At 41.8% G+C, this 17,105-nt stretch overlaps 1 protein-coding gene and 1 pseudogene across 1 annotated transcript; one reads left to right on the top strand and one right to left on the bottom strand.

Annotated features, from left to right (window-relative positions):
* Positions 1-293: 293 nt before the first annotated feature.
* On the top strand, positions 294-15,529 carry LOC111671757 (uncharacterized). The gene is made up of 5 exons (XM_023428952.2): positions 294-790; positions 6,933-7,029; positions 11,975-12,128; positions 12,461-12,624; positions 13,633-15,529. Coding segments are annotated over exons 1-5 (744 nt in total). The 5' UTR covers positions 294-463; the 3' UTR covers positions 13,635-15,529.
* A 532-nt stretch (positions 15,530-16,061) lies between these two features.
* The window catches only part of LOC111671682 (cocaine- and amphetamine-regulated transcript protein-like), a 3,355-nt pseudogene continuing 2,311 nt past the window's right edge, over positions 16,062-17,105 (bottom strand).

Genomic DNA, 17,105 nt, shown 5'->3' on the forward strand with positions numbered 1-17,105 from the left:
GTGTGTGTGTGTGTGTGTGTGTGTGTGTGTGTGTGTGTGTGTGTGTGTGTGTGTGGCTTCCCTCTGATGTTGTGACTTTCCTGTTGATCACTGCGTCCTCTCTGGGCACGATAAAACTGACATGGAGAGGAGGAGGAGGGTGAGGTTTGGGGTGGGGAGGCAGTGGGAGGTGGGGTGTTGGACTCAGGGGGGGAGGTGGAGCGGGTGAGGCAGGGGGTGTGGCCGTGGGTTTTCCGTCCTCCTGTCACCCTGTGAGGGAGCCCCTCCCTGTGTTTCTCTCCAGCCTACAGCGAGCGTCAAGCTCACTTCAACCTGAGCGCCTCACTAAGAGCAGCTGCTCCTCCACAGCTCGTCCTCGCCAGCCTCAGCCTCAGCCTCAGCCTCAGCCTCAGCCTCAGCCTCATCTTCATCTCCATCTCCATCCTCCTCCTCCTCCTCCTCCTCCTCCTCAGGTGTTCTCCCCATGGCGGCCTCCTCCAAGTCCTCCCAGAAGGCAAAGAACGTGGTGCTTGCCCTGTTGCTGCTCTGGTCCCTGGTCTCGCTCATCATCATCGTGGTGTGGTCGACATCTCCGGACTGGAAGGGTGTGGCCCACTGCAACAAAGAGCTGCAGGGCACGAAGGAGCAGCTGAAGATGTCCACAGCGACATGGAACAATAACAAGGTGGCTCTGGAGGAGAAGGTGGAGAAGACGAGGGAGGAGGTGGAGCGCAAGACCGCAGAGATCCTGCTGCTGCAGACACACCTCAACGCCACAAACGCCTCGCTGGAAGAGTGTCGCCAGGAAAATGTGAGTGACTGAGTTTATACACTGTAAAATAATTTGCTGGTTTAACAAGTCATACTTTGTTTTCTAAAAGAAGAAAACAGCTCAAACTGTGTTGATGATGAGACAGTTTCTTGTGACAAGACAGAACAATATATAACATTTAGAAAAGTTGATTTGTAGTGAAAACAATAAACTGTCAGATTTATGTAGTGTCTTGTCTTTGGGGGAAGTTAGTTTTCATGGTTACAGATATAAAGCTGAAGATTAAGTTCCTGGTTGAACCTGAATCAGTTTCTTTCCTTGTATTCATCTCTGTGTTTGTGTTTCAAAGCAATCTAGAATTACCTCCTTGTTGTTTCTGCCTCCTCCACTCAGACTAGTTTCAGGTTACATCCCTGTTTATAAAATATGAACCATTTGTGGGAAATTTTGTCATAATTGCTGTGTGAAGTCTTGAGTTATGGCTAAAAAGTGTGTTGTTAGGTCGCCACCACCTTTAATTTTGACCACCAAAATCGAATCAGTTCATCCTAGAGTCCAAGTGAATGTTAATGAGAGAGCTGATTTTTTCAGTTGTTTAAATTTATTTTGAAAGGATTAGCCGTAAGTTTTCTCGGCTGATGAACGTGGTTTCTTGTCAGTAGCAGGTGGTGGTGACTGTCTCCTTTGTTCTGATTGATCTTTGTTTTTATAAAACATGAGGTTATAGTACGTCCTCTGAGCAGCTACATCTTCAGGGCAGACTGTAGGCTGCAGTGAGTCGCTATTGGAAACACAGGCTGACAAGGGGCTAGCTGGTTAGCATGCTCACATCAGTAGAAGAAAAGATTGCTTTAATAGGTTTCCACCTCACAAGACAGCTGTTGGTGAGTAAAGGAATGAAGTTTGATGCTGAACTCACATGTGAACAGTTAAGGTGACTCAGCAGATAAATATCAGAGGAACTAGTTGAGCTACTCAAGCTGAAGGTTTTATGTTGTTGGGTGTGTGACCCAATAGCTGAGTGGTTAGGGAGCTTTACCATGTGGGTAACTTCTCTTTTTTCTGGCACATTTCCTGTCACCCTTGACTGCCTTATCAAATAATAAAACCTCAGCTCTTAGCTAATTGGTTCCTACTGAGGATGTAAATCTTTTAAAACTCTGCGCAAATATAAAGTTTCTTTTTTTTTTCAAACAGGAGTCTAAAATTAGCAGCGGATTAATCCACATTTGGTGTTGTAGTGAGTATTTGAGGCAGCAGGACTTGGAATAAACTACAGTGTGTGTTCATGATAGTGCAGCAGGGAGTCTGACTGATTAATGGTTAGTGGGAACAGTGGAGCTCAGAGGAGTCAGATCCACTCAGTTGTTGTTAGTGGGAGGTGTTCATGATTTTAACATTATCACAAAATTGAAATTGAAAATAGCTTCTAGAGTAAAATTGCCACATTTCCAACCGCAGCAGCCCCACCCTCCTCAGAGGAACACTAACAAGTTCAACATGTCCTCAGCAAAACATGTAAATAACACCTTTACAATTGTATGTGGAGAAGGATCTCGGAACGTTCCAGGATCTGGACTGAATAGAAACCTCTTTCTAACCTGACAGAGTGTCTGTGTGAAGCTCTGATATGAACTGGTGTGACCTCCTCTTTACTCTGCTCCCTCCGATTTCCATTCCGGGAGAGTTTCTGCTGCTTCCTGTATAAGGGGTTTGAATAGTTTTTCCCTCTCAGTGTTTAAACTGAAGAGACGTTCAGCAGTTTAGTTTAGCTGCTTCCAACTTTTCCAGCTTCATATTCTCTGAGTTGTTGGTTGGAAAAAGTGAGTGTTTGCCTGTATTCCCTCCCTCCTCCTCCTCTCGTGGTTCGCCCTGACTCATTCCTCCTCCTCCTCCCCTCCTCTCCTTCACCTCTGCTCTTAATTTTTTTCCTCATTCGACTTCTTCCCTCCAGACTGGCGTTTTCTCTCTGCTCATCCTGTGAAAGCCTCATTATGTAGGACACAGTAACATGTATAAAAACGAAAGAGCAGACTCTCCCTGCTCAGGTCTCAGGTCTTCAGCAGTGTGGGGGGTATTTTCTGTCCCCTGCTGGAGCAGCGGCATCTGCACTGCTGACAGGAAGAGGCTTAACAGACCAGCTCTGTCCTGGGATGACCCCTCCTACCAGTGGACAGGAGGATGGCGGCTCAACTCTCATCCTCAGGTTTGAGGTTCGAGTCCGACCCGTGGCCCTTTGCTGCAGGTCATCCCCTCCCTCTCTCTCTCTCACTGTGTCTATCCAAATAAAGGCAAAAAAATGCCCATAAAATAATGAACACACACCCAATGTGCAGTATCACTTATTTGCTGCAAATATTGATATATTTAAATATTTGATTTGTACATATTATTATCTATCATTTATCCTTTTTAAATTCTTAGTATTTGATGTTGAAATTTTGCAGTTTTTTTTTTTGCACAGTCCACTTTGTTGCTGTAATGCTGCAAAGTTCCCCACAGTGGGACTAACAATGTGTGGTCTGATCTGATCTTTAATTGCTGAAGAGAAACTCTGACATCATGTCTGTGTTTTGGACAATCTTAAATGTTACCTTTATTTATAGAAACTGAAATGAGCAAACGTAAAACATTTCTTGTTAAGCTGCTGTCAAACTCTGGCTTTTTGTTATCTGGTACTACATTACCCAGATTTCACTGTTAACGCTGCATTTTGACCTTGCATGTGTTCTGTAAACATGATATCAAACTCCAACATTGAGCACTGACACACGGTCACCGAGCAGCACACGAGCCAAAACAAACCCTCTGTGTGCGTGTGTTGTTGTGAAACATCACCAGTCGAGTCCTGGACCAAGTCAGGGTCCACGTTCAGACAGACTGGCTCTGCTGCATCTGAGAGTCTGGAACAGCAGGGTCTGTAGGAGGTGGCTCCTCAGACTGAATGGACGCCAATGATGTGTAATCATTAGGGTCCAGCTGAGTCCTGATCCCAGACCGACTTCTTTTAATATTAATTATCTTCCACCTCAAAGTCTGATACTTGTATTGAACTAATATACGTGTCTATATGTGTATCAGCCTCAGGATGTTCATTCACACTGACAGGATATTTTCAGAGAACTGACTGTTTCCTGTGTTCAACCTCAAAAACCCCAGACATCATTTAACCCCTTCAGGCCCAAACTCATCATTCCTACAAAATAAAAGCCTTACCAGTGAGAGCAGTTGTGTTTTCCACCTCCTGCTCTGAGTGAATCCACCTGAATTTCAGCTGACCTCAGAGCAGCTGACAGTCATGTTAACCCAGTGAATGCTGGGTAGATAGAGACGATGATCAGTGATTGGAACTAGAACCTGGAGCAGAGGCTCTCAGATGTGAAACGTCTGAACCACCTGTGATATTTGCAGCTGTTGTGTGATATTTTGAGGTGGTGAATTTTTTGGTTCACGTGTTTTTCTTTTTTCAGTTTTATTGCTTTTGTTTCAGGTGAACTAGTGGGAGTCAGTTTGTGTTTGATATGAGGTTTATTTTTTGATCTTGACTGTTAATAATACTTTTTTTTTTTTCCTGAGCTTAAATTAATAAACTAGTTTTCCTTCTGGAGATGAATAATCAGCTACATGGCCAAAAATATTTGGTCCATCGGAGGTTTGGCTCCTGTTGGATGGGACTTTAGAAATCCCCATTACTGAAACTAAGAGGCTGAAACCAGGAGAATCAGGCTCAGAACACATCAACACATCAGTCCTCCTTCACCAGGTTATACACTTGGCCCTCCAAACCCAGATTGATCCATCAGAGACAGTGAAGCCTCCATCAGGCCTGTTAAACCTCTGGTCAGGAAGCTCCTGGTGATCCTTTAACCTGCTAGTCAGTGTTAAACCAAGTACGAAAGATTCTTACAAAATTAGAAGTTACTGAGCTCTGGAGATGAATAGCAGATGTCTGCAGTGGATCTGTTCGAGCTGTGACTGATTTATGGACCAGCTAATGATGGATGAGTCTGAGGCAGCTGGAGCTACTAATTAGGGCGTGTCTACATTCTCTGTCTCTCTTTTTCAGTCTATCTCTGCTGTAGGAGTCCTGGAAGAGGTAAAAGAGGGTTAAAGGGGTTCCTGATAGTGTTATATTGTTACTGGAGTGTGTTCCAGGAGTCCTTCAGGAGGTAAAAACACTGTAGTCCTTGTTCTAGTTCTAAGGGGTCCTTGAGAACCAGTAGTTCTTCAAGAACTTGCAACACACAACAGACACTGTCATCAGGCCAACATACAGACATGCTTTATATCTACCTACAGTATCTACCTTTTAGGACCAGCTCAGGTACGTGTGTGTGAAGGTCTAGGTCCTGGTTCTCCAAGAGAAGTTGAATCGATGGATACTGAACTTTGTTGTGGATACTTAACGTTTGACCTCTGATCCCAGAGACTGACCTCAGCTCAGGTACAGGTGGTGTGGAGCTGAACCTTCTCTATGCTCTGACCTTATCTTCCTGTCAGTAATCATCAGAACTACTAGTGTGAGCTGGTTACGTTCAGATCATAGCTGTGGTTTGATTTATATTCCTACAACAGAGCAGCATGAAGTGAGGAGCTTTATGCAAAGAGGAGTTCACCGCTGTACATCACTTCCTGTTGAGCAGTTTCAAGTGTTCAGTCTATGGTGAGATCACTGTAAAAACATGACATGAGTACAGGACAGGGATGACTGGTTCAGGTCCAGGTTTCCTTAGAAGATTAGAAGTCCCCGGAAAGGTTGCAGAGGTCCTGAGGTTCCTGATAGTGTTGTATGGTTCCTGGAGTGTGTTCCAGGAGTCCTTGTAGGAGGTTATAGCAGGATTTGACAGGCTTCTAGTGGTCTTAAAGGATGTTCTCAGTGTCTCTCAGAAGATTCATGTTTCAAGAATCCTTCAGGAAGTTTTCAGTCATTGAGAAATATCTGGGTCCGTCATTCTAGGATTCTAGTTGTTCTTGAGGTTTTCCAGGATTCCTGAATATTCTGGAGTGTTGAAGCAGTGAACCTGTGTCAGATGATGTGTTGATAATGAATGAAGCACTCACCTCTGTCGGCTCAGCTGTCTACATTAGTGCTGTTGTTATGAACCGTGTGAGTACACAGTGTATATTGTTATGAACACTGTGAGTACACAGAGTGAACTGTTCAGTGTTATGGTCTTGAGCTCCTCAGGGTGAAGATGTTTGTTTGGACTATTCCTTTAAGAGCAGGACTCTGCTGGTCTAACTATAACTCCTGCGTTCGATGAAAGGAATGCTTCTAAAAGCCGTTCTCAGAGCTGAGCCGTCCTGCTTTCTGTCACCATCTCAGCTCCAGGAGCAGACAGTCTGAGCTGGCCTGGCCCAGCATGGCCCAGCTAAAGGTGTGTCCTGTGGTAAAGGTGTGACAGCGCAGGTGCTGTTGCTTCCTTGAACAGTCTCTGCTCTGAGCTGCATCATGATAAATGACGTTTATTACAAAACAACAATAATACAGAAAAAAGTATTTGAACCAAAATCAATGTGGGTGGAGCTAGTGTGATAGAAGTGGGCGTGGTCAAATCAACAACTCCAGGTAAAAAAATCATCTCAGAGACGCTTTATTTTTGACAAAAAAGCTTTTCTGTACAAGAGTCAGGTGTTCAGCGAGAGCTCCAGAATAACGAGTTGATAAACTCATTGCTTTCGTGTCTTGTCTTGAAGAACTGAAATCGCCTGAGCAGGTGTGCACAGTGAGGTTTTGTATTATACTCAGGGCTTGAACACTTTGGTTCCTTCATCTGTTGTGACCTTTGACCTTCTGCTGTATCATAAGCTTTGATGTAGTTTCTTCCTGTTAGTTTCTTTTCAGGTTTAACACCAACCTGCTGCATCTGACACATTAACATCATGTTGAATTATGTTTATTAATGTCTGTGATAAATTAATCTTTACTTTTTGTTCAAAGCAAAGATTCCAGGTTTGTCCTTTTTTAAGGACATAAACAAACATTAAAGATTAAACATTAAAATTCAGTTGTATATATGTAAATCCTCATTGACAGCCATTGTAATTTTTTCCACTAAATGCTTAATTTGTCAGAAACCATGACAGAAACTGTTCCTGATACAAAAACCAAAAACCTGAGACTTGTGAGTGTCTCAGTAACATGTGTTTTCTCTCTGGGTGTGTTTGTTTCATGCCTCAGGTCGGCCTGAACAAAAACATCAGCGTCCTGCAGGAGAACGTGGAACAGCTCCGTCAGACGGAGGCGAACCTCACAGCTCAGCTCAGCCAGCAGGAAGGTAGGAAAACCTCCGTCACTGCCATGAAAGGAGACTTTCTCAGCCAGCCACCAGTGGTATTCTTAGCTGCATTTTCCCCTCTGTTACCATGACAACCTGTGAGTCATAGTAAACAAACACACATGATTGGTTGGTTTAAAAAAAGCAGGACTGTGGTTCTGCTCTGAGAGACGAACAGAGAAGAATTCAAAGAATCAAAAAGCACAAATCATATGAATAAAAAATGATCTGAATAAAGTCTGAGCAGGAACACGACCAGGTATAAACATCAGGTGTAAACTCAGGTATGATCTTCAGGAATGTGAGGAACGAATGGAGTGATAGAAGGTGTTAGGAAGGAACAATGGAAGGAAACAAGGAAATAAGGAAATAAGACTGAAAAACAATTAAGTAAAAACAAAGAAGGAAAGAAAGTGGGAAAATGTAATTAAGGGAGGGTGGGAGGTGAAAAGAGATATGTAACAACAAATTAAAAGGAAGGAAACAATGGACAAAGAAAGGAAGAGTGGAACAAAACCGATAAAATAAAGGAAATAAAGAGAAGAATCAAAGGAAAACTGAAAAAGGAAGAAAGAAATATAATAATAAAATCTGAAGGAAAGTATAAAAGAAGAAAAGCAAAGGAGAAAGACAAATAAAAGAAGGAAAGACATTCTTTAAAAATGTTCAGATTTTCATGATTGAAGGATGGAAAGATAACAAGGAAGAACAGAAGAAGGAAAGAAGGTGAGGATTAATGAAATAAGGTAAAAAAGATAAAAAGAGGAATTAAGGAATGAACAAAATTAAATAATTAATAAGAAAGAAACGGAAGTAAATCAATAAAAATGGAAGGAAGGAATGAAATAAAAAAAAGTGAGGAAAAAATAAATGAAAAGGAGTAGGATGAAACGATTAATAAGGGAAGTGAATAAGGAATGATTAAAGGAAAAGAAGAAAACAGCGATGTAGTAGGAAAGATAAAGAAAAGCAGAGAAAAAGAGGGAGAGAAAGAAGGAAACTGATAACAGAAAACAGGAAGATTGAAGCTAAAAAAAGAGAAAGTAAGAAGGAAAATTAAAGAAATAAAGAAAAGAATAAGGAAAAGTAAACAAGAAAAGAAGTGTCCCGATTATAATGCAGAGAGAATGAATAAAGTAATGAAAAATAGAAGAAATACAGGAAAGGAGGAAGGAAAAAGATAAATAAGAAAAGATTACACGAGGTTCTGAGCTGGTAAATAAAGTTAATAGAGAACTGCAGAGTATATCTGTAACCTGCAGGATGAACTCAGGTGTGTTCTGTGTAGAACAGGTTTGTTCTGTACAGAACAGTTCTATGTAGTACAAGTCTGTGTAGAACAGGTTTGTTCTGTATAGAACAGTTCTATGTAGTACAAGTCTGTGTAGAACAGTTCTATGTAGAACAGGTTTGTTCTGTATAGAACAGTTCTATGTAGTACACGTCTGTGTAGAACAGGTTTGTTCTGTATAGAACAGTTCTATGTAGTGCAAGTCTGTATAGAACAGTTCTATGTAGTACAAGTCTGTGTAGAACAGTTCTGTGTAGAACAGGTTTGGTCTATGTAGTACAGTTATATGTAATACAAGTCTGTGTAGAACAGGTTTGTTCTGTGCGTTGGAAACTGGAGTGGAATCAGCGGCTCTCCACAAACAGCTCGCCTCAGTCAGGACTTTGGAATGTGGGGTTCCCTGTAGTGATGTCAGGATGGCAGCGCTACGCTAAAACACTTACAGCTCAGAGGAGAGAGGGAGGAGTTCCTGCTAGACTTCACACCACCACTCAACATGGTCACAGAGTCCAGGACTAACTGGAAACTTTTTACAAGCTGGATTTCCCTTCAGAAGAGAGGCTCAGAGCCTCCTCTGTTCTGTTGACTCACTGACCTGTTGTTACTAGAGCTCCAGAGAGAAGCCTGAGAGAGGAGATGTAAAACTACACTGAGATGAACCACAAATATATCTTCTTATGGATCAACACTTAACAGAGGTGTAAAATGTGAACCTTTAATCACTGACGAATGATGAAAGATAAACCTAATGAGATTGAATCTGGGATTTGAGAGGATTCAGATTCGATCCTGGATTCAGATTCAGACACCTGCTCTAGTTAATTGTTGACAGGGCAACTCAACAATGCTGGGTTTAGTGTGAACCTACAGGAGGTGACGCCTTAATCAAACCTGTTCTCAGCTGCTGATCCTCGGAAACCAGGACTAATTTTCTGAATTTGATTGACTTTACTGAGAGAAGCTGAAATGATCAGATTTATTTCAAATAGAGTTTGTGCAGCAATAACAAAGGCTTACAGACTGTTCACTGTAAAAACTACAAATACCTGAAGATAACTTGTGTATTTTTGTGATTTCAACATCCTGACGTCTTTAACAAGAAGACTAAATGACCTGCAGAGTGTTTCTGTCACAGTGAACTATGAAGTGAGGTCTGTTGTTGCTGTTAATGGGGAAAAAAGGTGTTTTCCTTTGCTCATACTCTCCAGAAGCAGCTGGGGCTCAAACAGTGGCCTGATAGGAAGTTGAGAGACGCTTTATTGAAGGTGACTTCCTGCCGTGAACAGTCAAAGGGAAACCACTTGTTCCTGTCTAAAGCAGATTTGAGAGCAGCATTGTATGAACAGGGAGCTGCCGGCCCCGATAAACATCACTCACTGTTTAATGTCAGAAACACTTAGCTCACCTCAGAGCAAGGGTTTGTCTCCAGACTCTGAATCCTTCAGGACATGAAGTTTCTGAGCCTCAAAGGTTTAAATCTTTAAATCTGAGATTATTTCAGATTTCAGTTTTTAATAGAAGAGTATAAAATATTAAACTATAATCCAGAGAAATTACGAAATTCACTTCTTTATTTAAACAGAGGCTGGCTGAGACTAAGGGCCAGTTGCACAAAACACCTTAAGTTAAGTTTATCCTTAAAGTCTGAAGGTTAAGGTTTCCTTAAAATACAAACAATTGCACAAAACACCCCTAAATTGTCTCCATATGGTAAAATGTTGACTTAAGTATTTAAGGTTTTCTTCTTATCTTACTCTAAAACTTGAGGAATCACTTAAAGTCAGTTACACCACAAAAACACCTTAGTGGCCAAAGTTAACTGTGGTGAAGTTCCTGCCAAAACAACAGGAGGATGAGACAGCAGCTTTCTTTAATGTTACACACTTCCCAAAAGTGTTAACAGGTATCAAAAGCAGCAAATTAACGGTCTCCGTGGAAACATTAGAATTTTACTGCTGTAAAATCACTTTCACTGTTGTAAATTACTCCCACAGCTAAGGAGAAATAAAACTTTAAGTGGAATATTTAAGTAGAAATCTTAAGCTTTTTTTGTGCAACTGGCCCCTGGATCTCTACTTCAGGATATAGTTCTCCTGGTTCCAGTTCTCTCAGGCTCAGGATCTGAAACCACTTCTCTCAGGCTTAGGATCTGAAACCAGTTCTCTCAGGCTCAGGATCTGAAACCAGTTCTCTCAGGCTCAGGTTGAACATGTATCAGCTGATGTTTAGAATGAGGCAGTTTACATAGATAAATAACATCTCACCTGATCATATGATGTAATCCTGTAACCGTGGTAACGTCTCTGTTGTCGACAGGAAGGTTCATAATAAGTGATGAAAACTGACAGGAAATTATTTTATTTTCAGTTTTTAAGGACTGACCAAAACCAGAGCCAGAGAGCAGGTCCACTCAGCAGCTCCTCCCGTCTACCTCCATGTTCTTGTTGTTGTTGGTTTTGTTGTGACATTCAGATGATGTCACATAAATAAAACACACTTTTTTAGGTTCTGGGAAAGTATAACAAATGTAAAAGCAGCAATAATTAAAGTTTGACAGTTCAGTGATGATCAGCCTGGTCAGAGAGAAGCTGTGAGTCTGGATGGATCGGGTTCATTTACATCTCACATCATGGCTTTTATTGACTGAGACATTTAACCACATATGAGTATGTAGAGTGTGAGAGGAGAGTCCAGAGTGTCTACAACAGTTTTAATCTCAGAGCTCTGCAGAGTGTGGACAGAGGGTGTGGGCCGGGACAGGTTCCATTTAGTTTTGTCAGGATTAAAAACCAGCTGATGTTTGATAAGAGATCTGAAGGGAAAGGAGCTGAACTAATGATTCCACCTGGTCCTGGGTCAGTTTTTAGATCGGTCAGGATTGTTTAAAGAAATAATCTCACCTCAGCGCTGAATTCCTCTTTTGTTTTAATAAGAATCAGATTGTAGGACTAGGTCCTGGACTCAGGAACTGGTTCAGATGCAGATTTTGGCAGCAGTCTCACAGAGTCAGGACTGATCCAGATCTGTACATAAACAAGTTAGAGCAGAGAGAACATGGGGCTGGCAGGTCCGGTCGTTCCTGACATTACAGAGAGTCGACTCAGAGATAAGACTGGACGTGACCTTATAAGTTCATGTAGACCCGAACCAAACCCTGCTCAGATTCTCCTGCTCCACCACTCTGCAAGGCGTGGTGTCACCAGTTTCCCAGACCTCCTCCAGCTCTGATCGCAGGGAGCTCCCAGACCCCCCCCACACCCCACCCCACCCCTAGTTACTGTTGCTATATTGGACAACTTTCCATCAACAGTATCACTACATCAGGACTTAAACAATAGGAAATGGTTGTTACCTAAACAGAACTTTTTCATTTCATTCTTCACAGTTTGTCACAATAATCTGAAATCAAGGTCCACTTACTTGCTTATTTCAGCCACTCCTCATGGTCTTCCTCAGCACTTGTTTTCTCAGGTGTCATGTTGTTGTGTTCAGTGAGTTCAGGAAAGAAGAAAATCCAACTCCAACATTAAACATGAGACTTTCTTCAAATGTCAACGAGCTGATTCTTTTGATTTCATGACGTTGAAAATAGTTTTATATTAATATTATAATATATATTAATTTTTGATGTGTGTGTTGTGTGTGTTTGTTCAGATCACATCGAGGCGCTGAAGAACAACCTGACCCAGGCCTTCCATCAGACCGAGGCCAACTTCAAGCTGAAGCAAGCTGCTGAGAATCAGATGTTTGCGGCTCAGAGTCAGACCAAGGCCTGCGAGTCCCAGCAGCAGTACCTGCAGAAGCAGCTGTAAGTGAACGCATCACACGCACACACTACATTGAGGACAGAGTGAGAGCAAAGCTCCAGGAAGACATGCCCCCTCCACGATGACAGGTTACATCATTTCAAACAACACAGAGGGGAACATGGCATCAGATAAAGAACAGCAGACCACATTCTCAACATGCATGTCTACGTCACCATGAAGGACATGAGACTCAAAGTCTGAGCAGAGCATGAAGGTTTTTTCTTTAGTTTCACTTTCTGTGTTTTCAGGTTGAATCAGGCTGGACAGACTCTCCTCTGGTGTGAACTAATGAGTCATTAGTTAATAGATTTCTCTGTTTGTGTGTTTACAGTCAAAAGTGTAAAGCTGACTCTGAAGCATCACCAACTCTATCAGTATCAACGCCGCAGCACAAAACCCCCGCCCCTGCCACAGAGGACCACTCGGCTGCCTCGCCCCTCGCTGGTATTCCTGCACTGCTGCTGCTCGCCTGCAGCACTCTGCATCTGATAAACTGTGAGTCTCCGTCCCAACACACACGATAACTACCACATGACTCTGAATCGGGTATGACTCAATAGCCACGTTTTGACCAAAGAGTACCTGGAACTTTTAGTTATAGGTTTTAGTTCCAGGTACTTTTCTTCAGGAACTAAAAGGTTCCTGTGGCCCATTGTTGTCTGTGTTTCCACTCTGGCCTAAAGTCCCAGGGAGATGATGATGACGTATGGAAAAGAAATGGAGGTAAATGCACTACAACTCCAGTCCAGTAGGGGGCGGTGAGAAGAAGGCAAAGGCTATACAACAACGATGACGCCAAAAAAAAGGACGGACAGGCCGGCATTATCGTTTGTGCGACACTACACTTAGCCTGTTAACAGAGGAGATTCAAGTTGTGCTGCTGTTGATTGTGCTTTTTTGCAATGCAAACTGATTCATTGAATCAATGCTGGAATGGCGGCGAGTGTTAGTTGCAAAGCGGATTAAAGACGCACATCAACAGTTTAGAATCAAAACAAAACAGCTTGCAGTTACGGGCTTTTGAACATGGCTGGTGAAATAAAATGCAGCAGAGTGCTCGATCAGTCAGAAATGTTGAGCACTGCAGACCACACCCCCCAAAGTTCCTGAACCTTTGGAAAGTACTACCCCCCCACCAGGGACTTTTTTGGGGGTAGATCAATTACCCCGGACTAAATTTAGACCCTCGTTCCTCAAAAGGTTCTTGGTTCCTGGGGAAGGTTCCTGTGGTGGAAACACACATAATGAAAACCAGCAGAGACCACAGAGTTCCAGATAGCACAGACTGCACCCAAATGCATCTGTTGGTAGATCTGGTAGTAGGGTGTCATAATGCATTCTGGGAAATGTAGGAGTTCAACTGATTATTTAATAATCGGCTGATTAATAAATAATAAGCTGATTATTCAGTTAATTAAATGATTAGAGGTTGTAATAATGTTTGTGTGTGTTGTTGTATTAGTGTGTTTGTTTTGTTGTATTAACGTGTGTGTGTGTTTTCAGGAGTGCCGTTTGGTGATTGATTGTTTCGGCGGCAAGCACTGTGGTCCAGGACGAGGGCAGAGCCTGGACTGATTTACTGACTGCTGTACAAAATTCCTGTCAACGCAACAAACAAACATGTCGCCACAGAGACGCTGACATCACACTGTCGTATGATTGGACACAAACTTTGCTTTAAATCGAACAGCTGAAACATTTGCTGACCGTTAGAGACTCTGCTGCCTCACAGAGACCAGTGTTTCTACTTCCTGCTACTGGTTTCTACTTGGTAACTACTTTCTGTAACTGTTTTCTACTTCTTGCTACTGGTTTTTACTTCTTGCTAATGGTTTCTACTTTGTGTTACTGGTTTCAAATTTTTTAGTCCATTAAGAAAAACATTTTCACTCCTGCACCAGTTTTTAGACAACTTCCCTCCAGAGACAGTTCATCAGTGTGACTGTCAGGTTCACTCTACATCCTCAGGGTCTACGTGATTAATTAATGACAAATCAGGGTTTTTCCTGCATAGAGAATTGGGAGGCGGCCGTCTCCGTCAAATTTGGTGGCCCCTCCGCCTCCCAACCAAATTTTAGTACTTTTAACTGCAATTGCAGCTGCACGCCACTACGGCAATCTAGTGCCTCTGTATCGTAATCCGTGCATCAAGCAGAGCCATCCGAAATTACCAAAGAAGAAGAATACGAACGCGCTGGATTTTCTGCCTGCGGAAGGAGGCGACCTGAATTGAGTGCAGACATAATTAGTTCTTCAATTATGGGGAAAAAAAGTTAATTCATGTAACTGACGAGATACGGTTAAGTTGTAAGGAGTGAAAGTAGGCCTAGTTCTCAAGTGGAAGGTGCCCCCCCACCCCCCGGTGTTACGGCTTAGTACCACCCCCGCCTAATTTTTGTCCAGGAAAAACCCTGCAAATTAACCACTGAAGTAAATATGAACTCCTCTGAGACAGAGACTGTAAAGTTGATTTATCTTTGTTTTTTAATGTTTTTCTGTGACAATAACGAAGACTCAGAAACCTCATGTTGTTTATTCTGTCAGACTGAAACCAATGATTGTCATCATCATTACATCTGAGAGGTATTTTCTTTAATAATCGATCGATTGATCAGTAAATAAAATCTTAGTAAACATTAAAAATTTCTCATGTGAGAATTGAGTCATCTGCTGAACTGGTCAAATCATCTTTGATTATTGATCATCGCAGATTAACAGCTTCAGTCTGTAGAGTTCAGGTCATGTGTCTGTTCTCAGCCAGCTGTTCTCTGATGTTTCCTGTGGAGGGATGGAGAGCTAAACTCTAATGATCAGCAGGGTCACAAGTGAATTTTGATACTAAAGAAGATAAATAAAAACCTGTTTACACCTGAGACTTCAATCTGATCTGAATCTAGATGAGAGAGAAAGCAAAATATGTGCGTGAGGATTTTCATAGAAATAGAGAGAAATTTTAATTAATGTTTGAATTCGGTTTACTGTAAATTTAGAATAAAACAAAACTCAATAAACAAAGTATTGAAAAAAAAGATATGAAGAGAAATCAGTGTAAAAGCTGATGGAGGATTTAAATATGATTGACAGCTGGTTTACAGCAGCATCATCATCAGTGACTGACAGTCCTGTCATGGACTGAAGAACTGATCCAGATCAGGATGGTCGGGCATGAACAGGGTCAAAGTGTGTGTCAATGTGTGTGAATGAATTTTTTCTACTGTTTGTTTTTTGTATTGTTGATTTTGTTTCTTTTGTGCTTTTGATGAAACTCACAGCTGAAGCTTCGTAACTGCAGCAGAACAACTTGACTTTTAGAAGCTTTTTCATTGTTTTAACTGATGCAGGTTTGGGATGGGGGGGGTGTTAATGAGATATTAATAAACCTGAGGAGTTTGTAAAACTACAGTATTTTCTTTGTTCCATATTTCGCGCCTGATTTACCAGAGGTCATAGTTCAGGGAATGACAGCAGGCATATAAGTACAGATATTAAGTACTTATTTTCTGCTCCTTCAGAGGGAGATCTTACACTTTTTACTGCTTTACATTTTTCTAACAGCTGCTGTTCCTCTTCAGATGACGATTTGAAATGAAAAAGAACCAAGTTTATAAAACACAAAACATTGTTAGAGATTAAAACAGGTCATTGACTTGTCTCATTGTGTTTCTCTCAGTTGTTTTTTTTTATCTTGAAACTAAGATTTAAACTAACTGTTCAAGGCCCAAAAAAGAAAAATGATCCAATATTTCATTAAAAAACAAGTTTTCTGAGGCTGAAACATGAAGCCAACACTGAAGAACCAAGATGGCAACAGTAGAGCAGCTCAGTCTGTGGTTAACACCAGTGTTGACAGGACTGATGTCACAGACACTGTTTACAATAAAAAACAAAGACCAGTGGCGTTTTAAAAAACCTTTTATTTTGTAGGAACTTGTGTTTGTGTTTCCTCTCTACAGACATTTGAGGACACTGAAGTTACAGACGCTTTCTGTGGGACACTCACATCTTCCCAACCCTCGAACCTTTACGCAGCACGCAATGCTTACCTGCATCATGCATCTCTCACACACACACACGCACACACTCAGGTCAATCAAACAATCTATGGCTGGGTCGCTCCCTTAAGGTCTAGTGTGGGAACATCAGCTAAAGTGTCTCTAACGGAGCCCATCACTTCCCCTAAGGTGTCCCACAGCTCTGCAGGTGCTTCTACAGGTGTGTCTGTCTCTGTATCTGGAGCGAGTTTCCTTCATGTTCAGATTTGTGAGTCTGTGGAACTCATGTATAAAGGGGAAGTGATGAACACAGAACCAGTAGGATGTCCTCTGTCTCCCTCTAGTGGTCTCTGGTCATGTTTGGAGGAGACGACTCAGTTTGTGCTGCTCAGACTTATAGAACTTTAAAACAGATTGTGGCTCTGATGTTCCTGTGAGCAGCACAAACCCTCATCACCTGAGACAGAGAGGGATAAAATGAGTGAACTGAGCCTTTAATTAGTGCCACAGGTGCTCAGCTCCGAGGCATCTCTTAATATTCCTTCGGGCTTATTATTATTCTTCCGCCAAATTTTGGCGCGTAACTTGTCCCACAGCTTTGAGAAAACCCCGGTAATATATACATCAAAACGTGCGTCTTGATCCCGAAAGAGGTGCTAGGACTTTTGGTGTTATAATTAAAATAGGAATGCATTGGAATTTTCTTTAAAAACCCACAAAATTTCACCTTTTTCCTACAAAATTTCACCTTTTTTCTGAGTCACCCAGCTCTCTCATACCTGCACGTAGAAATGTGATTCAAAATATAAAACGGAGGAAAACTTCTGCTCTCTCCAAAACACAACAACTGTTTTTACATAATTTGAAACTGTGAGCACTCAAAGGAGGAGTGGAAATCACTTTTTCTTCAAAGTTAGAGTGGAAGCGTCAGTTGGCTAGAGTGCGTGAAGCAGTAAAAAATAACCTTTATTTTTATTTTTAACT

Source organism: Seriola lalandi, unplaced genomic scaffold (assembly GCF_002814215.2).
Source record: "Seriola lalandi dorsalis isolate HSWRI2012SDOR001 ecotype SW California unplaced genomic scaffold, Sedor1 jcf7180002054885, whole genome shotgun sequence".
NCBI lineage: Eukaryota > Metazoa > Chordata > Actinopteri > Carangiformes > Carangidae > Seriola > Seriola lalandi.

What these genes read in the sequence shown, in the direction of transcription:
- LOC111671757 (XM_023428952.2), top strand. Translation starts at nt 464, where the DNA reads ATGGCGGCCTCCTCCAAGTCCTCCCAGAAGGCAAAGAACGTGGTGCTT. An exon ending in AAGAGTGTCGCCAGGAAAAT is followed by an intron (nt 791 to 6,932) that starts GTGAGTGACTGA and finishes TTCATGCCTCAG; the next exon opens with GTCGGCCTGAACAAAAACAT. An exon ending in CAGTACCTGCAGAAGCAGCT is followed by an intron (nt 12,129 to 12,460) that starts GTAAGTGAACGC and finishes GTGTGTTTACAG; the next exon opens with TCAAAAGTGTAAAGCTGACT.